The sequence below is a fragment of the Protopterus annectens genome, chromosome 7.part0 (genome assembly GCF_019279795.1).
Source record: "Protopterus annectens isolate FY-2018-M chromosome 7.part0, PAN1.0, whole genome shotgun sequence".
Classification (NCBI taxonomy): Eukaryota; Metazoa; Chordata; order Ceratodontiformes; family Protopteridae; genus Protopterus; species Protopterus annectens.
The window spans coordinates 1,186,803,761-1,186,830,907 of record NC_056739.1 but is presented as its reverse complement, the minus strand read 5'-3'; the positions used below and the strand labels follow the sequence as shown (position 1 = coordinate 1,186,830,907).

General features: G+C 39.0%; 1 protein-coding gene across 2 annotated transcripts in view; it reads right to left on the bottom strand.

Annotated features, from left to right (window-relative positions):
* Window positions 1–27,147, bottom strand: part of IDH3A (isocitrate dehydrogenase (NAD(+)) 3 catalytic subunit alpha) — a 637,839-nt gene that overhangs the window by 522,771 nt on the left and 87,921 nt on the right. For both annotated transcript variants that reach the window (XM_044077799.1, XM_044077800.1), the window contains exon 3: window positions 2,437–2,520. In XM_044077799.1, coding sequence (XP_043933734.1) covers window positions 2,437–2,520 — 84 coding nt within the window. The remainder of the gene's footprint in view (window positions 1–2,436; window positions 2,521–27,147) is intronic.

Below are 27,147 nucleotides of genomic sequence, written 5' to 3'. Positions count from 1 at the left end.
GTTTAGTTTTGTTTGGTTTATTTAATTATTTTTTGGGATGGTCAAGCAGTTAATTACCTCCAGTGGTAAGTCGGTGTTCCGGATGTTGGTCTTCTGGGTTTGTCAGTCCTTTCTTCTCAGCAATGAGAGAGTCAGGTAAGTTGGATGTCGGTGTAGTGAAGTAGATCCATGTGTATGCGTAATAGAGTTTATGTAGCAAGAGTAAAAATGAAGAACATTTTAGGAGTACATGTAGTTCAAGTGATTTCTTCTGAACTGGGATTGATATTAAACACCTTATTACAAAAATCCTTTTAATGGGCAGCCAGTTTATTCTTGCAGTGATATACTGTGGGAGGCTGCAGTGGTGCAGCGGTTAGCATTGCCACTTCACAGCAAGAGGTTCTCTGGTTCGATCCTCGGCTGGGGTGTCTTCTGTGCGGAGTCTGCATGTCCGCCATATGGTTGTGTGGGTTTCTTCCGGGTGCTCCAGTTTCCTCCCACATCCCAAAGACACGCTGTAGGTGGATTAGACACTCTAAATTGGCCCTAGGCATGTGTGTGTGTACCTTCTGTGGAAGGTTGGGTGCCAGGCTGGCAACTCGACACTGTAAAAACTCCACTGCCAATCATGAGCGGACAGGTGATCCGCTGTGGTGACCCCTAACCGGGAAAAGCCGAAAGAAGAAGATGGCAACTGTGAGGTTCATTGTGACTAGTAAGAGATACAGAGAGACACCGAGAGAAAACAACTGTATCTTGTTTTAAGACTGGTTAATATGCAATGTATAATGGACTGAAATCCCACAGAGTGTACACAGAACACATTCAAACTTTTATAGAAGCAAATTTTCCTTTATAGCTTCTTTGTTTAAGAATCAGGGATAAATACAAAAATAATGAGGGATAAAACCCCAAAAAATCAAGAACAATTACTCTAATTAATTTAGAAGAGTTAAAACAGTAGGTTTTGCACCAACATACATTTTCTGAAGGATAAGAAATACGAGACCCTTGCCTAACATTATTCTCTGATTATAATCATCAATGATTTAAAAATTTAAGAGGGACTAGTCAATAAATATGAATCAAATTAAGGAACGTTCTGCAATATCAGGGTCGGCTGAGAGCCATAAGATGAAAAACAGTCTAACACCCTTTAGTACAGATGCCAACATAGCTTGTACTTAGTTATAATCAACTTTGTACCTCATCATTTGCTGAGACTACACCAACGAGTAGCTCTAATGGACTTCACTGCATGGGTCTAACTATGAAAATGCTCTTCTCAAACCACTTAACAGGTCCAGCACCTACATGAAGTTGTCCAATGTTCTGATGAACAGACAGTAAGTCAACCAAAGTGAATAATCTTAAAATTGCAGGCATTTGAAAAAAATTGCCGATTACATACTCTTTGCACGTGCCAATATAATTTATGAAAATTTAAATAAAACCGTGATTATTCCAGCAACTGAATCAGTCTGCGGTCATTCACGCTATGTATCCGTGACCCACGTTTCAGATCACAGCATTACTATCTGACACTGTACATCCTGGGATATATATAATCACCAGAGTAAAAAAACTGGCAGTTGGTACAGAGGGTTAAGGCTGTGAGTTGTAATTCCTGTGCTACAGGGTTTGATTACCATAGCCCCAATGCCCTCATTTGCTTTCTATGTGATCTTGAGCAAGTCACTTAACCAGACATTGCTCTCATGTCACCCATGAAAAGGGATTGTGTCCAGTGAGCCTATCTGGTAACAAATAGAAAAAAATACTTGTAGTGTTACTTAAACACTAAAAATGCTTATGATTTCAGCAGCAGCTACGTTCAGTGCATAAGCTAGCTAAATTGAGTTAACAGTTTTGAAAGTAACAAAACGGGTCTATGTTTGTGCACCAAATATGGATTACAGAGAATGCCTTATAATCGAATGTGAAACAGCAAACCTTTAAAGTACCAAAAATGCTTAACATCATAAAATAATTCATCAAATGGCCATAGCTGGCCAACAGCCAGGAAGTAATGCGATGCATAAAGTAAGCAAAGGAAGTCTTTTTTAAATCTGCCCTATTCCCCACTATAGTATGATCTTGGAGTTGGTATATATTAGGGAGGTCTGGGGGCAAAGCACCCCATCTTAGTTGATTACATTTGTGATGTTGGCCAACTATGACCATTCGATAAATTGTTTTACTATGTTATGCGTTTTCGGTACTTTAAAAGTTTTACATTTGATTATAAGGTGTTCACTGTAATCTGTATTCAATGCACGAACACAGACCCAACAAGACTACTTTAAATGAACCTACTACCTTTCAGACCTAGTCATGGGCCCTGGGTGGCCACTCAAATTGCTCCTTATTATAATCTGCCATAGCATGCATGGCACAAAATACTTTACTCATTTTGCATCATTTCACTATAAGGTCTCACCATCAGGAACATACCTTAGCAGCTTCGAATATTTTCATAACAGCAGCAGAAATTTCTGGTCCAATGCCATCACCAGGAATAATAGTGACAGTCCGTGCCTGAAAAATAAATTACAGAAGACAAATTCAAACAAAAATAGGTTTGTTGCAAGGTCAATACATTTATGTATTAACTCGCGTCTAAATTTATATAATTATGCTTCATTCATACTAAAAAGTCAGTCATTTATAACCAGATAAACTCATTAAAAAAGAGCCATCATTTAACTTCCAGGAAGACTGAATCACAGTCATGTGCCTGTATAGGTACGCAAGTACTCACCATAAGCTGAGCTTCAAGGCAATCCTATATTAAAACTTTGGACTAATTACAACATATGCCCCCACAGGTATATGAAATATATAAAGACCACTGTCCACCAAGCAACACATGAAACAATGGATACACCTCTGGCAAGATGGAGAATCTCTACAACTCAGTGTGTGTGTGTGACAGAGAGAGAGAGAGAGAGAGAAAAAGAGAGACTAAGGGAAGACTTTCTGGCAACTTCCCTTACTTCTGAGATTCTCACTAGAAGATCCTATTGAAACAGGAGGGCTTAAAGGAGCAGCCAAGCCTTATGTAGAAAGTCAGATGTCTCTCCAACATAAGGGAGATTTCTTGACTTGCATTATGATAACTTCCTTTGCTGTCAAAAACTCAAAAAGACTGAAACCAACACTTTACTGTACACCATATAGTAATAACTATGAGTTTTGGTCTGTCTTCTCTGAATTCTGCTGGGAGGTATAGACTCCGAGAGAAGGAAAGAAAAAAAAACAGCAATCATCCCACAAAAGGAGAAAGCTAACAGGTCCACCATCAACTCCCCCTTGCCCTGCTGAACCAGGCAGAACACGGAGACAACTACACTCTTAGTGTTGAGCAGGCTGACTTGTGTAGCATCCCACTCCCGCAGCAATTTATAAGACAGAATTCCATTATTTACAGCTCTAGGAGTGGACTGGGGTTGCAAAAAAAAAAGAGTCCATCACCAAATTCACTTCCTCCTGAATGAAAACAGCTCTCACTGATACCTGCTGAGAGACTATCAGGTGTTTATCACATCTCTGTACAGCACATCCATCCCGGTCTATTCATGAACCACACTTAGGCAAGGTTGTCTGATCACAGTAAAGAAAAGTAGTTCTAGTCTCAACCTCGCTGCCCCCTCCTAAGTTTTTTAGGGTGTGGAAAGTACAGTTGTTTAAAAGCTTAACATATCAGTAGATGTCCTTCTCTTCACTGTTGCAGTATCCTTCACTTTAGGCTCTCCTTCCAAGGATATCCCAACATCCGGCCAGTATACCAAAGCCTTTAGATCTTGCATGTGCCGTACATTTCACACATGCTCCCCGCTCAGGATATATGGCATAACAGTGACATATGGACAAAGTTACCCAAAACTGAATTGTCCCAGTAGAGAACAGTTTTCATAGGACAAAAGGAGGCTATACACATCCAAGGGGAGAAAATGCAGATGGATAAAAGGGCCCCTCAGACAGGAGCGCAAACAAATCAAAACCCAAAAGAAAAAAGGAGAATGGAGGGTGTGACTGAATACTGCAACAGTGAATAGAAGGACATCTACTGTTATGTTAAGATTTTACACAATGTCCTTCCTATATTACTATGTCCTTCCACATCACTGTTGCAGTATTATTCACCTTAGGGAGAATACAAAAGCTTAAGAAAAGCAGTGGGAGGTGGAAGGCTGGGTACAGCCCTCAGCAAACCATTTCCAATTTATAATGCTTAGTAAAATGTATGCACAGAGGACCAAGTAACAGCTTCAAGGATGGAATTAGTGTCCAAAACCTTGAAGAAAGTGCCAGAAGTTGCAAAAGCCCAAGCTGAATGAGCTCTAACTGAAGTAGAAAGACATTTGCCATGAAAAGAACAACAAAAAGAAATGGTCTTAGATATCCATGAGGAGATTGTTTGCTTGGAAACAGCTAAACCCAAAGTCCTGGGATGAAAAGAAGCAAGAATCTGGTCAGAATTACAGACTGTCAAGTATTATCCAAATAAAACCTGAGCTGTCTGTGCAAATCCAAGGTATGCAGGACCCTCTCCAATATCAGACTGTGGAGAAGGGAAAAGAGGAAGGGAGCTGTACTGCCTGATTTAAGGACAACTCATTAACAATCTTGGGCATAAAAGGATTAGTACGAAGAGACACCATCTCTGTGAAAAAACAAAAGAGGAGGAACCGGCCATAAGGGCCTGAAGCTCAGCAACCCTCCAAGCAGAAGTAAGAGCAAACAATAAGACAGTCTTCCAGGTATAGTGCTGCAGAGAAGCTGAAACTATAGGCTCAAAAAGGAGCCGGAGCCAGAGTCAATTAAACAAAATTAAGGTCCCAAGGAGGAGGAATTGGCTTCCTGGGGGCCTAAGGTGCAAGATGCCTTTAAGAAACTGATTCAAGGGCAGAAACAGAAATAGCTAACAAATGGGCCTTCACAGAAGAATAGACCAAGCCAGACTGCAGCAACTCACAAACAGGAGAGAACCAGAGGAACCCAGACTGAAAAATAGTCCTGGACTATTAACAATAGCACCAGACAGAAAATCTTTTCCATTTGGACATACAAAAGACTTTCTGGTTGTGGGTTTTCTTGTCTCCTGTAAAACCCTGAGCACTTTCTCAGAAAAGAATGCCTAATAGGGATCAAAACCCTTTCTGCCAGTGTCAGGTAAAGATTGGACAAGTGAGGATGGAGGAGTGACCCCTTGTCCTGTGTGAGAACCTCCAATCAGTGAGGTAAACTTGTGGTGACTGCCCTTGGCCAGATGCTTTAAGAGGGGGAACCTTGGCCAAAAGGGAGTTACTAGCAAAATTTCTGGAGAGTCCAGCATAATCTTCTGCAGGACTCTTGGAAGTGGAGGCAGAGGAGGGAAGGCATAGAGAAACATTCCCTTCCAAGGAAAATAAAAGGCATCTGTTCTGTGTCAGATGGCATGGCACTCAAACAGAAAATTGGGAGTGGCCTGTTCAAAGGGAAGGCAAAAAGATATACCCAAAAAATACCCCACTGACTGGACTATGTCCAGAAATATGTCTCTGTGAAGCATCTATTCATGAGGCTGTGTTTTGGATCTGCTCAAAGAAACTGCCACTAGATTGTACTCTGAAGGAATATACACTGCCTGAAGAGTTAGCTGATAACTGATAGCCAGATCTCAGGCCTGAAGAGCCAGCCTTCAAAGCAGGTAAGACTTTGTGCCCCTGTTTGTTTACAATACACATCGCTGTGATGCTGTTGGTGTAAACCTTCATTGGACCTGGAGAAAGCACGGGGTGAAAAGCTTGAAGGGACAGAATCAGAGCTGTCATCGCTTTGATGTTGATATGGTCTGAATTCTGATGCTGGGGGGGGGGGGGTCAGAGACTTTCAGGTGACCACAGGAAGGCCCCCTGAGGCCTCAGTGAACAGTTCTTGAGAAGGAACCATAGGCTAAAGCAGCAAGCACCGATTGAGGATACATTGTTGAATCCACCATTCAAATTCCCACTTGATGCACTCTGAAATCTAGAGGGTGGCAATGATGAAGCCACACAAACTTGAGGTAACATTGAAACTTCTGCATATGCAGTCTGGCAAGAGGAATCATTGGAACAGAAGAGGCCATTAATACTAGGGCTCAAAGAAACTCCATGGCTATAATGGCAGGCAGAGGAAGACATTGAAAGAAAGCTCTCAAGGTCAAAACCTTTGGAGGTTTGACAGGCCAACACTGGCACTGTCTGAATTCTGCAGCCCAGATACACATGATTATGAAACAGAGTCAGGACAGACTTTTGAAAGTTGATAGTGAACCCCAGACTTTGAAGGAGAGATATGGTGAACTTTAAAGCCTGCAACAGGCAACTGGGTGAAGGTGCCTGAATCCACAGGTCATCTAAATAAGGAAAAATCTGAATGTTTTGGAGTCTTCTAAAGGCAATCACAGGAGCTAGGTATTTTGCAAATACACATGGGAAAGCAGAGAACTGAAAAATGACAGGAAGAAACACAGATGCAAAAACTTCTTGAAAAGAGTGTGAATAGGAACATGAAGGCAAGGTGAATCAGGTTCCCTACACCTTTTAGAAGGAGTTGAAGTCCAAGGTGGAGTAGGCACAGAAACTCCCTGGCACATGCCTCTGGAGCAGCCTTTAACAATACCCTTATTTTTTGGTACACAATGGCCAGTAACTAATTAAGAGTTGAAGAATTTTATCTGGCAGGGAAGACGGCAAGGGTCAAGTGGGATAAGTTGAGCCTTACAAGAGAACAAGCTGATTCAGGATTACCCGATCTGAGGGGATTCCTTAGAGCTACACAATTAAGGCTCATATACATAACACAAACAGAGCTATAATTCAAAGTGGAAAGGGATAAAATGAAGCATGGTGGAAATAAGGACCGTGTGGGATTTTGGATGGAGATCCTTAAGGAGAATAACAATCACACAAAATATTATATTCATAAAGTAGCAGAAAATATTCTAAGAACTAAGTCAACCAATTTATTAGAAGTAAATAACTAGAGGGGGAATGGCAATAGAATGAGAAGCCAATAAGACATTTAGACTGCAGTCTAAAGACTACCTTGGCTATCACTGACTGATTTCAGGCTACAGGCAAAGAGAAAGGGATAGGGGAACCCTAACTGAAAGGCTTACTTTGATAGAACTTTAAAGAAGCTGCTGTTAAAAAAAATGGATAATTAGTAGGCCCTATAAAATATCTCACAACTAATGGAATCAATCAATCAGAGAAGGTAAGAAAAGATTGGGAAGACAGATTGGATAAGCAATTTAATAGAAGAACATCTGTATGGCTCACAAATATATGCGACAAAGTCTAGAACAGTTAGGATTTTTGCGTAGAAGTGTTTGCATAAGTATTTTATACCTCAAGTAGACTCCCAAAAATTTTCCTCAGGTAGATGGCAAATGTTAGAGGTGTGATGAGGAAGAACGAAGTAACTGGGAACATATGTTTTGGGAATGTAATGAGTTGGCAGACTTACACTCCCTAAAGAGTATTCTGTCAGTAATACTGGGTGAGCAAATGGGTGTAACGAAGGAACTTATTTATTTTTTTTTTTTGAGATGGGATACAGGATCTGAACTGCCTAACATAGTAAGGTCTTGTTAAATTTAATTCTGGTGGCTGCCAAAAAAAGCAAACTACTAGAAAATGGAAATCAAAGTCTATACGAAGTATATCTGAAGTAGTGAATATAACTGAGATAAAAGAATTGTAAATGGGATCTTAAGAAAAAGATAGGCACACATTACATATAAAAATATGTGAATTGTGGGAGCAATACATGCAGAATAATGTTTTGGAGGAGGAATGACATTTAAGTGAAGTCAGGAATTGAATGAGCCATATAATGTTTGACTGACAATGGCTGTACAGAACATTATACGTGATGTGTAATGTTTGTAAATGAAAATATGTTAACATGGTTTGCTTTCATTTATATAAAATGTATGACTGTCTGCTTCATAAGAGATAACTCAATAAAGACATTTCTTGTTTAAAAAAAAAAAAAAACACATGTGAAGAGCTTGTGACGTCTCTCCTCTGGGCCAGTGATCAAGAAACCTCAATCCTCACCACTGACACCAGTGGGCAGGGCCGGCCTTAGCTGATATGGCGCCCTAGGCGAAGTATTACTCCGGTGCCCCTTAAGCTCCTCCCACGCCATACTCATGAAACACCCCTACGAGCCACACCCACATGTAGGTCAGTCCCCAAAAAAGCCACTCCAGTCATTCACTCCCCAAGAAAGCCAGTCCAGTCATTTCCTTTAATTATTAAAATCATAGAAGAAAGGATACCTTGTAATGCAGTTTAAACTGCAAGTGAAGGTGGAAATTTCCTTTAATAAACCTGCTTTATCTGTTGCTCCTTCGCACATACTTTACTATAAAAGTCATGTCTTCAGAAAATAGAAGCCCATGTGCCTTGGTTCAAAGGGTTGCTTAGGTTAATCTAAACGGTTTAATTTTCTTTGGGGTAGGTGAGCGAGCCTTACAGCTCAGTGAAAGTAGAATAGTGACCTCCCTCCTCCCTGTGTACAGTAGCTTAAGCTAGAATAGCACAAACACAGATAGCCATTTGTAAACAATACAATCTCACAATGAAAACAGGCTTACTATGAACAGTAAAATTCTCTGCTACTGAAACTACATGAAAACCCATATCTATAGAAAATGCATCTGGTCCATGGAGGATTAAGTTTACATTTGGGCTGTTTTCAAAATAGACTCCTTGCACATATTTTTATGGCCATGCATACATGTATTTGTTCTTTGATTCAACTTCCTGACTGCACTAAATTATATTCCTTATGTAATACAGCACCACTTATTAGAATGCGTTTTAAATTTGTAGTTTTAAGCATTCTTTTAATAAGCAAAGAAACAAAATGTATAAACCAATAATGACAAAACTACCGATTTCAGTCAATTTCAACCATAAAAGGCCACTCAGACTTCTGTCATTACAATCCGCCAATATTACGGAATACAAAAATCTCTGCAGTAGAGAAATCTGAACATTTATACGGTAAAGAAATCTTTAACTAATGAAGAGCTGCATTACCACACACTGCTGTTGAAAAAAGCTGCTGCCTTCACTCATCAGTACTGGATAAATGTAAATTCTTCAAGAAGAAAGTTTAGCAATCCAAACTAATACTTCCCACAACAATGAGTAAAGAAATATTAGTGCAGAAACATATGCATCACCCAGGAGGAATCACTTAGCTTACCATGTTATCACATTTTCTTTTGGCCCTGTTTGACATTAGGACTTCACCATTCCTATTCTAACTAATAACGTCCTTTGCACCAATTGCCTGTATTTTATTCAAAGTACCATTTGTTACTATCCTTTCAGCTATGAGACTAGATTTATCTGTTGCACTTGATAACCAAAAGATTGACTAGGCAATAAACTCCTTCTCAGCAGAGACCCTGGGAGAAAAACTAAAAACTGACAAATATATATACACAAGAACTGCATGCATTTATATACAATGAACACGGCTATATTCACATTGAGTTTCATTCTCATCACATTACAGCATTATCAATGATGCATGCAAACCACTCAGATCCACAAAAGAAGAAGAATATAATCACACATTTACATACAATACACATGGTTGCATTTGTGTTGCAATATACAGAGTTACTTCTCATCATAACAATTAACAGTGGTGGATATCTGTGTGGTTAGAGTCACAAAATCAAGCTGATTAAAGAACAGTCTTCAATAATGCAGCACGATATGCTGATAATTGCAAAAATGAATTTGTATCAACAAGAATTAGTTTACAATTGTTTGGAGAGGGAAAGAGTATGCAGCAGATTTTCATCCATTAGAAAAAAATTAGGAGGAATTATGGAACACATTAAGCTCAGTAATGAAGTATAGGTGGAGGCTTAGAGAAATGCAGAAGCACAGCCAGAAATCTACTAAATGTTTTTTTTATTTTAGTTGTGGTTTAAAGTATTTTAGATTGTCAGTTTGAGAGGGATGGCGTTCTATTTTTTGGAGATTAAGTACAAGCAGTCGTCTCCTGTCAACTTGTTTGGTTGCTAGTTGTTGGTGTTTGTGGGGTTCTCTGGACCACTTCTCACCTGGTGTACTGTATGGGAGTATGTATGTTCTCCTTGGGTCCACATGGGTTTCTCCACTTCCTTACATATCCCAAGGCATGTGGGAGGTTCTGCTAGTGTCTTTGGAGAGTTTTGACCAGGTCCTGATCAATTAAGCCAGTTTCATTTGAAATGGTTCAATACAGCAATGCTTTAACTTAATTCAAGATTAGAAGACCTTTGCATTAGCTTTTATATGTCAAGGGGCTACATGAGGATATAGGGTATAGGGGGTTACTCAGCCTTACTTCACTTGGGGTTACTGCTTTAAATCAAATGAATGAACTCAACTGAATAGAACCCAGATTACCATACCTCAGAGTAACTTGCGAGTGAAAGGGAACAGAAACCCCTGGAGTCTGAGCCTATAAAAGCCTGATCTAGACCTGCAGAAGCAATCTAGCTTCTAGTGATTTCTAAGTGTATATACAGAGGACCACATTGCTGCTTCTAGAATACTTTTAGAACCAAACCCTTTCCAAAGAGCCATTGATAAAGCAAAGGCCCTGACATGCATCTTAAAACTGTCTTGGTTAGTTCTGCTGTGGTGAGAACAAAAGGTAAGCTGTGAAAATCACTTGAAAATAGCTTGCTTTGACACAGACTGCCTCCACTGTATATGGAAGATTCATTTCGCCAAAAGGAACTTATCTGCCCTGCAAATAAATAGCACAAACTGACTGATCCTCAAGACTCCACAGGAGAGCATTCTCTTTGCCAGTAGGAAAGCTCTGAAATGTTTGGTTACCAAACCTGGCATTTAAGGTGCATGCAAAGTAACTGAAAGCTGCCAGCCATTATATCCTTAAAATACAATCTATGTAGCTTAGACTACTGCAGCCTTGATCAGTATGATGAATATTAAACCGGACGATGACAGCTTGTTTACTATAGCATGATAGAACGCCCTTTCCCCAAGGAAAAGAAACTTTAAAGGACACAAACACAGACTGAACTAGAAATGGAGATTAGCTGAAAATTCCACAAAGTCAGGGAGGTGCTATATGCCTTTATACCTGAAGTATAAAGTAAGTGCAGGACTGCTGTCAACAATGACACACACATGACTAGGCTACATCAGTTGTGCCACAATTTAGTAAAAGGTAAAGTAGGAGATGTTCATGTCTATGAAAATTTTAATCACCATTATGAAGTCCATTTGGATCTTTGTACACCGATTTCAAATAGCTTGCAATGCCCAATGTTAGAGTTTCTCCTCTCAGAGATTGACAAACAAAGTCTTTACTTGTTCCTACGTAATACACAGCAAATATAAAATTAAGTACTATGGTTTGCTGTAACTCTGTATATTATCCATTTTAGTCTTATAGGGTTGCACCATAGATCACAATAAAATATTTTTCTGTTTTAACATCACATAGTAACTAACCACCAGCAGACAACTTTTTCAGGATTGCCAAGAATGTACGCATCTGTTTTAACCTTAAAACTGCTGTTTTTTTCTGTCCTCCTATGGATCTTGAGCCCATTCACTTTTGATTGGGTGGGGACCTTGATCCCTACAGAGTGAAAGTTGACTGGATGACACTGTCATCCAGACAGTTATGAGGGATATCTATCCCTGGTCAATGCTCAGGCATTCATGTGCTGCAGAGAGGCCTCCACTTCTTCCCAGAGACCTAAGCCCACAAAACCAGTGACATTCATTGTTTCAGAAAAGATCTTAATTGTTCTCAGACCAAGGAACTATATGGAGTGAAATCCTTTCTTAGTAGCCTCTCTCCTTTAGGCCGTAGGAGTGCTTTCAGTTCTCTCTACCCTACCCAATTCTAGCTCATGTCAGCACGCATACCACAAGGACCTCATGTACCCTGTCAGGATGTGCAAGGACACCTTCACAAATATCCCAAGGGCTACCATTATTGCTTTTGAAAGGGACATCCACATGTCTATCCAAGGCCGTTGTTGTCATGCAAGCTTCCATTTGCACAGGAAAAATCTAGCCACTGAAAAACCACCACCAGACATCTGAGATTAAAGAAATGCTCAAATCCAGAAACACATGGAACTAATCAAAGAATTGCCATCAACACAGCAAAGACAACTTTCCTTAGGAACAGACCATCTTGACATCCTACCAAAAACATTTCTACAAAGAGCTAAAAACATTCACAGGTGATGCCACCAACCTCAACCAAATCAATCTGATCATACTTTTGCAAAGTTCCTTAAGTTCTCTAATGAATTTAGAAAATTTCTAACAGATGAAATTCAAAGCCCTGACAAAACAAAACACTAAAGAGTTCAACCAAACCCAAACACCCACACCAATTGTCATTGATATCCATGACTCCCACCCCAAAGATTCCCAACAATATACTTTAGCAGTTTATAGTCCAGTTTCTCACTTCAGGCACCTTATTTATCAGGATGTCAAAAACTAAATATCTTGGATACTGTTCTGTCATACAAGTTATCAAACTCCCCTACCCATTCCTAAAGTCAGTTCTCTATATAGCTAAACTCTTCTCTGACAGCTATTTCCCCACAGCCTTTAAACATTCTTATAATTGTTAGATATTATGAATATAAATATGCTGAAAGATAAATTATAGAATAAAAAGTTTGCTTGAATATATGTATAGAGTTTAACAATGTAAAATGTGCATTCATACTATATGTATAACAGACAGGCTTCTCTTCACAGCATCAAAAAGAAAAGCCTAACAAAGCAATACTGGAAAGCAAGGATTATATGATTTTCTCATGTTTGCAGAACAAATATCTATTAACAGACATCCTTTTTTATAAATTCAGCAATACGTGATGTTTTTTCCAGTAGGAACAGCTTATACAGATGTTTCCTTTCAGAATGGCATCCTCACATCAGCAAAAGTGCTTACATCACAAAAGGACAATAGAAAAGTCTAAAAACAGACATTATGTGACTTCCCATAGAAGGCCAGAAAAATATACTGAGGAAATAACAACCTCTTGTGTGCGTGACTAGCTCTGTATTTAGCTATTGTAGTAATTCAGTTATGTGAGAGAAGGACAGAGAGAAGGACAGAGAGAGGTATTTTGTAGAAGTCATCATTCATATCTGTAATGAAGGAAAACTTTGTAAATATATGCTACAAATCTGACAGACTACGTGTGGTTTGTTATAAAATAAGTTATCTGTAACTGTGCTTATAGCTGCAAAATATATTTCTTTATCAGTGTGCAATTTGAAAGGCTTGACAGATGGAGTCATGATGTGTCTCTGATTCAGCAGTAAACAGCACAGCAAGACTGTGTGTCTTAAGAAGACTTCAAATCCCACAGTAAGCAAGCAAGCAGTAAGCAGAGAGCATCCATATAATTTTTCAATGGTGATCCTTTGACAACATTCATAGCCTGTATCCAAAAACAGGGGGAGTGAATGGGTAATGTCACTCCTGTAAAAGCACAGTAACGTTTATGTGAAGTACTTCAGATTTCTACAGTTTTCAACAGTTTGTAGCAATACAGTTTAATAGACGTCTAAATCCGGTGAGACTGCATTGCAGGAAGGTGGAGCAGTTCCATAAATTCTCCAGAAAAGGTACAAGACGAGGTTGTAAGACTGAATCTGCCAGTTTTGCTGTACCAACTTCACAAGTGACTACAGAAACTTTCCAACCATCTACAGTAAAGCAGCTTGGCCATCTGCCTGTCTGTTGACTGGTAAGAAAATTATTCTGTGTTACATACAGTATGAATGCCATAGAGGTAATAATAATAACAGAATAAATGTATATACAGCATATTAGCAAATGTAAAACCTTATTAGGGCAAGTTAATAGTAAGGCATTTTGCAAATGGATTGCAATTTGATAGTAAGGCATTATGCAAATGGATTATGATATTTGACTGGTATCTGAAATAAAATCCTGTGTGGTATAAAAATGTTTATTGTGTGTACAATGTCATAAAATACAGTGCATGACATTATCCAAAGGTTAGACTGTACAGACAAAAATTGTAAAGGTAAAGAACCAAGAAAAGTTAATATGTTGACATTATATTCAAATGTTAGACAGTTATGTTCTGTCACCAGATGTAAAAGGTTTATTTCAGAGTTGCAACAACAGTCAAATCAGTTACTGATAGAAACTCTAGTACATTTTGTTACAAAGAAATGTAATAAACTTCTAAAAGACAGACACAATGAATTCAGGAAGTTTAGACAAGTTATACACACATCTTTTCAAAAGTGCATAGGAGTTTCAAATTCAGCAGAACAGCTTACTAAAGAATGTCAGAAAGACCATGCAACATCACAGGAAATTCAACTGCAGTTGCAGGATAAAGGAAATAAATTAGCTCAACTGACAAAGACTGGGAATTTCCTGCATACACAGTTAATCTGTGCAAAAGAAATATATTTTATAATATGTTTATGTTTTGAAAATGGTTAAGCATGCATGCTAGGATGGTAGGGACATGACATGCTTGTATAAAGATATACATATACAAGACAGACATGCATGTGTGTTCTTGTCATCTAGAGTACATTTGTTTACAATGCACAAAAGCAAAAGGCAGACAACAGCAAATATAAATAAACATATGTTATAATTGTATAGTAACACCAAACAGTTAAATTTCTGAATTTTAAAAATAAATAAAATCACAGATGGTATTAGTCAAACAGTTTTTGTAAAATTAATGGCAGGACAGTTAAATAGTTAAATAAATAAAAAAAATACTGAAATCCATGTAAGGTAATTGTAAAATGATGTGTATTTATGTTGTATAAATGCATAGTTATGCAAATCACAATCACATTAAAGGAAAAATGCCAAAGGAATTAACTATAGTTTACAGAGTATGAAATGTGAGTTTAGACCGTCCTAGACTGAATGAATAGTTACAGGAAATGTTGAAAAGATAAGATAAACAACAAGACTGATTGCCAGGCAAGTAGCTTGAGTTTTTCTAAAGCATTATTGTTATTAAAACATAATTGATAAAATGTTTACAGGCAACACTATTTAGTAATTGTAATAAAATGTCACAATTGTGCATAGATGTCACTGATAATCTGTCTGCAAGTAAATGTTAAAAGGAAAAAAAAAAAAAAAAAAAACCTCAGTTGCATCAAGTACAGCCAGTAAATGGGATATAGTGTATATACAGTTCAAATCAATTGTGCAGGAGGGTGTAAATACCTACTAGAGGTAATATACAGTGAAAGCTTTATTTAGTAACCTAATAAAATAAATGTATAACCATAGTGTTAGGCTGACATACATTCTATTCTCACAGCATAGGGCAGGTAAACAGTGCTGAAGTACTACAGGGGGAGGGGTACTTTCTCAGTTTTACACTGACTGTATAAGAGGGAGGGGCACTTTCTCAGTTTTACACTGACTGTATAAGCAGTACTGCACAAGGGTCTGAAATGAAGCTACAGAAAAAATAAACAACAAGTGTCAGAAATAAAGCTACTGAAAAAAATAAATAATAAGGTTCTAAAATAAAGCTACAGGAAGAAATATCTCATTCCTTCTTGACAATACTCTTTTATGGGGAGGGAAAAACAGGTATTAGTGTATTAGAAATACTGGTAAACTGGATTAAACCTGACAGGATAAGATATTTTACAAGTTGTTAATAGCTATCATAATGGTTATTATTGTATTGTTTAGTATTAAATTGTATTTACAACCTGTTAAATTGTAAAGCTATACAAGAGATGGTTTAAAAAACAAGAGATTATTTAAAATTGATAAAGCTATACAAGACAGAATAAAGATATGCAAAAGCATAAATGTTTCTAATAGCAAGAATGGTCACTATTTTTAATATGTTTTTGGCAAAACAATGTTGGTATAAAAAAGCATCAATGTTTCTAATTGCTGAGTATGTAGTTTAAAATAACAGGACATATGGATTTAGTATCAATTCCACTAGATATTTCTAAAGAGACAAACATTTTCCAAGATTTTGCTTAATATTAATGTTATTAAATTTGTAAGATTAGACTAAATGTACTTTATAGTCATTGTATGCAGAAGAATTCAGTACAAATGATAGTCTTTGTATGTACAAATGCAGAAGAATTCAGTACAAATTAAATGAATGTCTAGTAATAAATATGTGTGAAAAAACAAGTTTTAAAAAACAATGGGTCCAGGGTACCTAGTAAATTGAAATGCATAAATAGCAAACAGTCTGTGTATCTAAGCCCAGTTCAGTATTTTACCAAGATGTTATTGAGCAGTTCAAAGACATGACCACAATGTTATGGTTAAAATGACATTGAAATTGTGTGTTTTCAGCAGTGTATAAATGCTTGTAGTAGCACATAGTTATCGTCTCTCATAGTTAATTCAACAGTTGCAAAGAGTTAATGAAACAATTCTAAGTCATAAATTAAATTATGTGATTGCAAAATAATAAATTAATCAAGTAAAATTAAAACAGACACAGCTCATAACTGATAAAATATTTTCACAGAATGGTCTGCAAAAGAAAAAGTTGTTAAATACATTCAGGTTTGGTAGTAATACTTTAATATCATTGTATTAACTATGTAAAATTGCATTTTGACTTGTATCAAAAAAGACTAAAGGTTTTATATAAAAATAATGTGTTTTTTATATGGAATGTTTTTAAAAACAGAGGGAATTGTTAGATATTATGAATATAAATATGCTGAAAGATAAATTATAGAATAAAAAGTTTGCTTGAATATATGTATAGAGTTTAGCAATGTAAAATGTGCATTCATACTATATGTATAACAGACAGGCTTCTCTTCACAGCATCAAAAAGAAAAGCCTAACAAAGCAATATTGGAAAGCAAGGATTATATGATTTTCTCATGTTTGCAGAACAAATATCTATTAACAGGCATCCTTTTTTATAAATTCAGCAATACGTGATGTTTTTTCCAGTAGGAACAGCTTATACAGATGTTTCCTTTCAGAATGGCATCCTCACATCAGCAAAAGTGCTTACATCACAAAAGGACAATAGAAAAGTCTAAAAACAGACATTATGTGACTTCCCATAGAAGGCCAGAAAAATATACTGAGGAAATAACAACCTCTTGTGTGCGTGACTAGCTCTGTATTTAGCTATTGTAGTAATTCAGCTATGTGAGAGAAGGACAGAGAGAGGTATTTTGTAGAAGTCATCATTCATATCTGTAATGAAGGAAAACTTTGTAAATATATGCTACAAATCTGACAGACTACGTGTGGTTTGTTATAAAATAAGTTATCTGTAACTGTGCTTATAGCTGCAAAATATATTTCTTTATCAGTGTGCAATTTGAAAGGCTTGACAGATGGAGTCATGATGTGTCTCTGATTCAGCAGTAAACAGCACAGCAAGACTGTGTGTCTTAAGAAGACTTCAAATCCCACAGTAAGCAAGCAAGCAAGCAGAAGTAAGCAGAGAGCAGCTCAATATAATTTTTCAATAATACCTCTTAAAAACACAAACCCTAAAGAACACAGTGAAAACAGGCCCATAGCTTTTGTCTTATAATTAAGATCTTTGATAAGCTAATATACAAGCAGCTCTGGGAAAATATAAATAAATACAGACTTCTCTGCGACAAGCAACATTGATTTAGAAACTCTTAGGACAATAGCAGACTTATACACAGCAAACTCCATTTTCAGTGACATGATTCAAGAAGAAGGGCAACTTTATTGATAAAACAAGAGCTTTCAACACAATCATAACGTCTGTATACAGTTAACAATTTTAACTTTGGTCTGATTACTTTATCTTGGTTCAGAAGCCATTTCTCAGATACATGTAAGAAATAAGTTTATCCACACAAGCTCCTGTCAATATCGCAGTACCACAAGCAGCTGTGTTAGCACCACTACTTTCTCTCTTCATTAATGACCTAGCCAAACAACGTCTGTAATTTAACTCAATTACATTCAGATCCCTTAATACTAGAATATCAACCACCACCACTCTGACAACAATGTGTAAATGATTGCTGTACTTTATGCCACTGGCCAGCTTCAAAATAAGCTAATTAAGTCAAATATTAGGCACCCAAGCTTCCTAAACCCATCAACTTGCAGTCAAGACACAAAAGGTAACCAGTTATCACTAGTTACTAGACAAAGAAACAGGAAAAACTCCAAACCCCACACTTTCACTAGATATAAACTACCCTTTTATGCCAAATGCAACTGGGCTCCAAGTTAATCATGTCTACTTACCCCTACAGAACATATGGCTATAGCCAAGAATGTATTAATTCTACAAGTAGAATATGGACTGCCCCAGTTAACTCTCCACTCTAGGGCAAATACTTAAAATATACACTACTATTAATAAAATATCAGCTGCTTTGCACTACTAGCCCTACTGCAGGCACACCACTGCCAGCTTTTATAAAAAGTTAACTTGCTTCAAGCAACCAAAAGAGCAACATTCTTCCTTTGCTCACAAAATGCAACACTGTCTCCCTACTACCGAGATCAAGACTACAGATAAAACAAACCGACTAACTACACAAAGAGACAGTCGAGAGGAATGACTAATGCTTACAAGACCACAATTCAAAACATGCACAGGAGAAAAAGCATTTAAGCCAAAGACAGCCACCTGGAATTAAGTGCCAGCTGAACGGTCAACTGAAACACTCTGGATGCATTAAACAAATTAAAAGGAGCACCTGTTTATTACCACCAAACTGTCATTCTTTAAGGAGAGGTAGCTGTGCACTTATGTCTACTTTATGTAAATTGTATTAATTGCAATTATTTCCATTCGTAAAAACATCACCATTGCTACACACATTTAAATTTGTCTGTACAATATATACATTAGTTTTTCTTTTGACTGTCAAGTGTATATATCTTCACATGTGTAAATTACCATGACACATTTTGTCTGTAGAAGTAGTTTACTTTATTTGGTTTTGCACTTAAAAAAAAAAGTAAACAAGTATACATACTGTATGTTGCTATGCCCTACCATGCCTGGGTTGTGGCCAAAGAGCAGTCTGACAACCAGTCTACTTTGTTTTCTGGTTTAAAAAAAAAAAACACAAACACACACTTAACAGCTACAATCTTGTGGCTGCTTAAAATGAGTGTGTGTAATAAACTGTTGCAACAGCTATCATAGGTCTTTTAAACAGTCTAGCAAAAATGTCTTGTCAGATTGTAGTAAAAAGCCATAATGTACACAACAGCAGTTTATCATAGTCATTTCAGCCACAATCTGGCAGTCTAGCAATCTGATCAAGGACTTTCATGGAGGTTAGTTATGTCAGTAGGTTTCTGCTCCCCTCAGAAATTTCATGCCAGCTGAGAGAGAGTCTGAGCGGAAATATCTGGTATAAACACCTTTGCAAAACAACATACTCAAAAAGCTAAGGTAGATGAGGAGGGAGTGGTATTGCAGCAACAATTGCCATTAGCAGCATTAAGCGACTGGTTTAGGGCTCATAATGCACACAGATTTGCAATTGTTGAAACTCCATAGACTGACGCTGCCTGCAACAACTTAATCGTAACACTGTTCGTTAATACCAAACATCACTTACAGTTGCTTACTTTTCTCAAACCAAACAGAGGGGAGCAGAACCTTTCTAAACCAAACGGCCAAACGTGTAGTGACACACGCACGTTCCTCCTTACAACAGACATGCGTAACGCGAAGTAAAGTGTTTTTATTTTCTTTCTTTATTTTTTTAACTATCCTGGCCAACCTGCAGCTGTAAGTCGGAGGGCGCTCACGTCCCTCCCCCATGGTTCCGGCTTCCGGTTACATATCAACAGGGCACGGAGAAGAGCGCAAACTTTTATTAAAATAAATAACACACACAAATAAAAATTGCGCCCTTTAAGAAGCTGGCCTTTACGGCACCCTAGGCGGTCGCCTAGTTCACCTATGCCTAAGGCCGGCCATGCCAGTGGGGAATGTTCATTTAGAACAAAAAAGGATACACAAGTATTTTCAGATGCAGCTCTCTGCACCAAGCACAATTTCCCTGAACAGCACACAGGGAGAACACTCCAGTCCTGGGTATGGACTTCCACTCTAGGCCCCAAATAAGACTCTACCTTTCACTCTGCAGAAATCAGTGTTCTGTGCCCCTGTTTCAAGTAGCTGACACACACTCAGATTTGATTTTCACACCCACCCACCCCTGGGAAAGGCTTTCACAAATTTACCCACTATGCCACCGCCACCCAGAATATAAGGTAGATTTGCTGCCACCAGACAGCTACTTTAAGGTTCTTAGCAGGGCACCCAATTACTCTTAATAAAATTGATACTTATACAAATGGTAATGTTTGACCAAGCTACAAGACTTTCAGAAGTATGAAGCCACAATGCTACCAAATAAATGCAGTTACTCTTGAGTGTTAAAATATTTTCTAAAAGACCAGCCACAATGAAAAATATAGATATATTTAATAATAAATAAAATATAAGACATGAAAATACTGAATATTTACAACAAACACCAGAGTTTCACTTAAGAAATATAAAAAAATAACACAGATGGAAAGACTAGACAGATACAGAAATACAATTAGTTTAACTAATCTCACTATATTTCCTATCTGAATGAAGAATTACTGTTCCCTAGTTAAGTTACTTACTAAAGCAAGGCAAAATGAAGTGAGTAAGTTGTCTTGTCATTTCCAAAACAGAGCCCTGAGTGCCTTCTGTTACATTTCTCACTAGTATTTAAATACAATTCCAGTGCTGCCTACAGGATAACATCTCATCTAGTCACGTGATTCTGTAGTTCCCACACAAGCCAGGATCTGGCACAGGTGTTGCACAGTGCACACCTAAAACGTTGCTAAGGCTTATTAACAGCATCTGGAGACTGCAAAACAATTCCAACCCTTTTGTCCTTCCTGCAGAGACTAACCAGCCATTCTCCGATACCCCAGGGTAGCAATTAATTCACCACTAAGGATAATAAGGGCAGGGACCCAGCCCAGACATTCCATCTCTGGCTGCACTCAGGCCTGTGAGATAAAAATCATTATGTTTTAAACCAAGACATTTAATTTCAGGCTATTTTTTCCTAAGGTCAGCTGAGCTGAGCTTAACCCCTTTCCTTCCAGCATCCTCTGTTAACATATATAAATTTCATCAGTTACAATACAGTCTTACATGCATGTAGATTTCTTTTCTGTCCAGCAGGACTCACTGTTGATATATTTTTAACACAATCAACTTTAAAAATACACATTTAAACACAAGCATCTATACAAATCAGTTTAATATTCAAATGACATAACATTCTTTACAAAACTCTAGCTAGTTATGTTGGCATATGTTACAAATGCACTGCCCTACTCTCTTTCTCTGGCACAGCTGGCACTAACTCACATCATCACAGAGTTTAATAAGGTTTACAAGATCTGGGTGCTGTAATTAGTCCAAAGAGTGTAATCACTGCATTATTCTTGCACTTCCATTACTGTTGCTGCAGTATGCTTTTCAGACTCTCCTTGCAAATATGCCTCAAAATTCTGCACAGACACTGAAAAACAATGTGAGATTTTCTTTGGGATGGGGTAAATTCAGAGTGGCATGGAAAAAAGTCAATAATGTCATGGGAGTTAGGAGAGTTAAATGTACAAGATCCCTAATTTTATTCTGAAGCTGTGCAAATAACAGCACTGTACATACTGAATATGGTTAGATGGAGCCAGAACTTCTTTAATAAATGAAAATCTGTGTGAATTTGACTGTTTGACTCTGTGGAGATACTTGGGAAAAGGACAGAACCCCTCAGTCACTAGACAGCTGATAGACACTGTAGTAGATATGTAGCACACCAGACATACAATGTTGGCTGAAGCTGGGGTTACCTATCACATACAGTCTGATGGGAGGTCAGGGATAAGATAGGCTCCAGAGATGGAACGCAAGAGTGACTAAGCTGATCTTTGCAAATAGTTCCAGTAGTCAGATGACTGGGAGAATATAGAACAGAGTTAATAAGTATACTTTTCTGAAATACGTGTGGACTGTGGCAAAAGGTGATAGTGAGGACTGAGATACACTTGACATTAACTGACCTAATGAAGACTCACCCCAAAACTACTGGCTTTCATAATGGAGGCCATGGATGAGTTAGAGTCTCAAGTTATTAGAAGTTGAATGGTTATCACACATTAAAAGAAAATGGAAAAAGCATGTTACATACTGACATTAAGTCGCCAAGATGGTCATGGATTTATCAGCTCTCCAACATGCAAGTAATCCAAGAAAGTTAAAAAAATGTTCCCATGTAAGTACTTGCACAAGTGTCTTATACGCTGTACAGCTGGAATAAAACGTCCCTAGGAATGAGTCCTAAGTGTTGATAGTTATGTCGGAGAGAGGGGGGGCTGGCTGGCTTAGAGACAGTCAAGGAGATTACATTTTGGTCATGTTATCAAATGGAAACATTTGATAGAAATGTGGAAAAGCAGCACTTATGCAGAATTTATTCTTGTGCCAGAAATATAATCAAATAACAATTAAATAACTATTTTAAAATAGTATCATAGCAGTGACAAAAAGGTAATGATTAGAAGGTGGAAAGCAAATGAACTGCCATCCATTGAGGATGTAATTCAGCTAAAGAATTACACCATGAGGGGAGACTGTATTTAAAAGAAAATAACATTTATTACTTATGTAAACAGATGGCTGCTTTAAGTTAATGTATAAAAACAAAACGATTGAGTGAACTGAGCTATTTGTGAAACTATGGCAAAGCTGAGGATTGGGGTTTAAGGGGATATACCTGTGATTGTCTTGGACTTTCAAAGACAAAGGGAAGGGAAATAAGAAGTTGTGTACTCACCATAACGTTCCATGTGAGTTGTTCCATCTCGCTTTCATTCTTCACTGATGGGTTCGGAGCAGATCCATCAGCTCTGACATGGCCGTTAGCAAAGCTCAAGGTTTACCAGTAGCTCGAGACCAAGCCCCTTATCCCATGATGCACTGCTGGAATTACCTCAGATCTTGTTTGCTGCATGTACCATATCCCTGTGAGAGAACTACTCTCCCCCAAGAGAGAGAAGGATTGAATAACCAGGATGAGATCAGCATCTAGGTTAACTATCAGCCAGGTGGGGGATGGAGGGAGGGACATAAGAATGAAGGCGAGATGTAACAACTCACATGGAACGTTATGGTGAGTACATAACTTTTTAATGTGAAGTTGTTCAATCTCGCCGTTCATTCTTCACTGATGGGTAGCGTCCCTAGCACCCTGAATCTCGAGTGGCTCATGGGAGTACAATCTTCAGGACCGTAGACTCAAAGGAAGCCCTGTCCCTGGAGGCCTTATCAACTTTGTAATGAGTGATAAAGGTATGAGGTTTAGACCAAGTGGCTGCAGCACAAATGTTATCAAGGGGTAATTTAGCTTGAAATGCAGATGTAGAAACTGCTCTGGTAGAATGAGCTTTAATCTTGTGTAGTAAGGGCATATTAGTAGCCGAATAAACAAAAGTGATGCAATCAGATAGCCATTTCGAAAGTGTTGTTTTAGCCACTGGTCTACCTTTTCTGGCTTCATAGAAAGACACAAAGAGCTGGTCTGATTTTCTAACATCTTTTGTTCTGTCCAAATAATATCTGAGCTGTCTGTGAACGTCAAGTTTGTGCAGCATGTACTCTAATTTGTTGGAATGGTTAGGGAAGAAGACTGGCAACTCAATGACTTGGTTGATATTGGACTGAGAACAAACTTTGGGCAAAAAAGAGGGATTTGTCCTAAGAGATACTCTATCAGCATGAAAAATCACATAAGGAGGGCTGATAGATAAGGCTTGAAGTTCTGACGCTCTGCGGGCAGAAGTAATAGCCACCAGAAATATGGTTTTCCATGATAAAAATTTGAGATCACATGATGATGCTGGTTCAAATGGGGGAAGAATCATGCAAGACAGCATAAACTTTAGATTCCAAGGAGAATAAGAAGTTTTCACTGGAGGCCTCATGTGGAAGGTCCCTTTGAGAAAGGCCTTAGACAACTTGAGGGACATTATGTTTAGCCCATCCACTCTGAAATGAAAGTTAGACATAGCAGCCAACTGGACACGAACTGTAGCATCTGCAGCTCCTTCATTAAAAATCAGTCAATAATTCTAAAATGGACGGCAAAGGGGCTTGATAAGGATCAATGTTCTTCTTAGAAGCCCATATGGAAAATCTCTTCCACTTACTAAAATATAGTCTCCTGGTGGATGGCTTATGAGACGACAAGAGAATCTGTCTTGTCTCAGACAGATCATGAAGCCTGGTTATGATGGGAACTGGATCAGCCAAGCTGCGAGCTTCAGTGACTGCAATGAGGGATGGAGGTCCCCCGACAGATGTGTCAGAAGGTCTGGAACTGGGACCAGAATCCATGGATCCTCTTATAGATGATGATGATGATGATGATGATGATGATGATGATAATGATGAAGGAATGGGAACCAAATCTGCCGAGGCCAATGTGGGGCTATGAGGATGATAATCCTTCCCAGCAACATTGCTTTCTGTAGAAGTCTGGGTATAAGAAGGATTGGAGGGAATGCATAAAGGAGACCCGGGGCTAATCATATACGAGTGCATCTCTCGGGGGTTGTCCTAGAGGGGGAATCAGGGCAAAGTAGCTTCTGCATTTCGTGTTGACATGACTGGCAAAAAGATTGCAGCAATGCTGGCCCCATTTGCAGAAAATCCTGTCCGCAATCTCTTGTTTGAGGGGCCACTCGTGTGGCAACAGAATTGCCCTGCTCAGTTTGCTATCACGTTGGATCTCCCTGGGATGTGCATTGCCAACAGAAAGTGCTGGGAGGAGACAGCCTATTGCCAAACTCTGAGGGCTTCTCAGCAAAGGGGTAAGACTTGGTCCCACCTTGCTTGTTCAAATACCTGACTACCGACATGTTGTCTGTCTGAATTGCAATCGTCCCTAGAGGAAGAGAGTCCTGAAAGTACTGCAACTCTAGAAGTACTGCTCTCATCTCCAGGACATTGATATGTAGGTGTAATTCTTGGTCTATCCATGTGCCTTGGGCGGTCATTCCCTGAAAATGTCCTCCCACCCTATCAGGGAAGTGTCCGTGGTCACAGTGGCTACTGGAGGGGATAGAACAAAGGGACGTTCTATGGTTACATGAAGAGATGTCAACCACCACTGGAGATCTCTCTTGCAAGAGTTTGTAATCAAAATCATAGGACTCATTGGAAGTTCCTGATAGGACCATTGGGTGAACAGCAGCCACTGAAGAATCCGCATATGCATCCTTGCTAATGGTAAGGCCAAGATCGCTGCAGCCATCAAACCTAATACTTTTAAGACTTCTGCGGCTGGTGCTCTGTCCTTTCACACTAGTGAGTTGACATGCTGGCGAAGGAGAAAAATCCTCTGGGTTGGTAGTCGTAGAGTGGTTGTTGAAATGTCTAACTCTGCCCCTATAAAGACAATATGCTGCGATGGCGACAAGGCAGATTTTTCTGAGATGATCGTAATGCCTAAGTGATAGCAGAGTGTCAGAGTGCATTCTTTTGCTTGAATAAATTGATGCCTGGTGGTGGAGGTAAGGAGCCAATCGTCTAGGTACAGAAACACCTGGAATCTTAGACGCCTCAGATGAGCCATGACCACTGCCATGCATTTGAACACTCTGGGGGCTGTAGTGAGACCAAAGGGCAGGATTCAAAACTGATAATGATTGGCTTCCAGCCAGAAACGCAAATGATCTCTGGACGGCCTGTCCATTTTTATATGGTAGTACGCATCCTTGAGATCTATCGAGCACATCCAATTGTCTTTCCCTAAAAAGGGAAGTATTGACTGAAGCATGAACATCCGGAACTTCTCTTTCTTTACAAATTGGTGGAGTCTGTTGAGGTTCAAAAGAGGTCTCAGTCCCCTGTCTTCTTTGGAACCAAAAGAATCTTTAGTAAGTTCTGGATCCTATTTGGTCTGCTGGAACCAGCTGGATGACTCTCTTCTAGCAACTTGCAGACCTCTATAGTTGCTTGTTCCCTGTAACTGGGTGGAACGTCCAGGTTTCTCCTTGGGGGGCATGGGTTGGGTGAAGAATGGCATGAAATACCCTCTGGAAATAATGCTTTGTACGCAGGTGTGTTATACCTTGCCAGGCATCTGGGTATAAAAACAAGCGACCCCCGACTGCCTCCAGAGCAGGACAGTCGGGTCTCCCTTCAAGAGCACTGATAGGGTTGACCAGAGAAGTGATCTCTGTCACCCTGGTGTTGCGGCCCCCTCTGCCGCAAGGGTGGCATCTTCCACTGTTACCCCGATCTCTGCCCCTAGACGGGGGTTGACCACGTGTGTCCTGAAAGGCTCCTTGGGCTTTCAGGAATTAGAAGTTATGTACTCACCATAACGTTCCATCTGAGTAGGTGTATTCATTTGTCTGCAACCTGTGGGTTATGGATCCGATATCGGATCCGAACCGGCATGGTTTTCCAGCTATGGATCCAAGCTCTCAGCTCCTCCCCTCACCCATAATGCCCTGCTCTACCCTCATGACCTCAGATCGAGTTTGCCAAAGCAACAATACCCTAAAAAGGGTAACAAAGAATATGCAGGAAACTGAAAGGCCAGGGGGATAGGAGGGCGGGATGGTTGCAGACAAATGAATACACCTACTCAGATGGAACGTTATGGTGAGTACATAACTTCTAAATCTGAAGTAGGATATTCATTTGTCTGCAACCTGTGGGACAGAGTCCCCAGCTACCTGAATCTTGGGCGGCCATCATGGAAGGATATTCCGGAGCACCGCGGAGCCAAAGGATGCTCTACCCCTAGATGCAAGATCCAACTTATAGTGGGAAATAAACGTATGAGATGAAGCCCACGTGGCTGCTGCACAAATATCATCTAGAGGAATCCTAGCCTTGAAGGCTGCCGAGGTAGATACTGACCGGGTTGAATGGGCATGAACACCCTCCGGTGCGGCCTTCCTGAAGCTTGATAAGCCAATAAAATGCACTGTGAAATCCAGCGGACAGAGAAACTTTAGAGATTGGCTTGCCCAAATTGAATTTTGCAA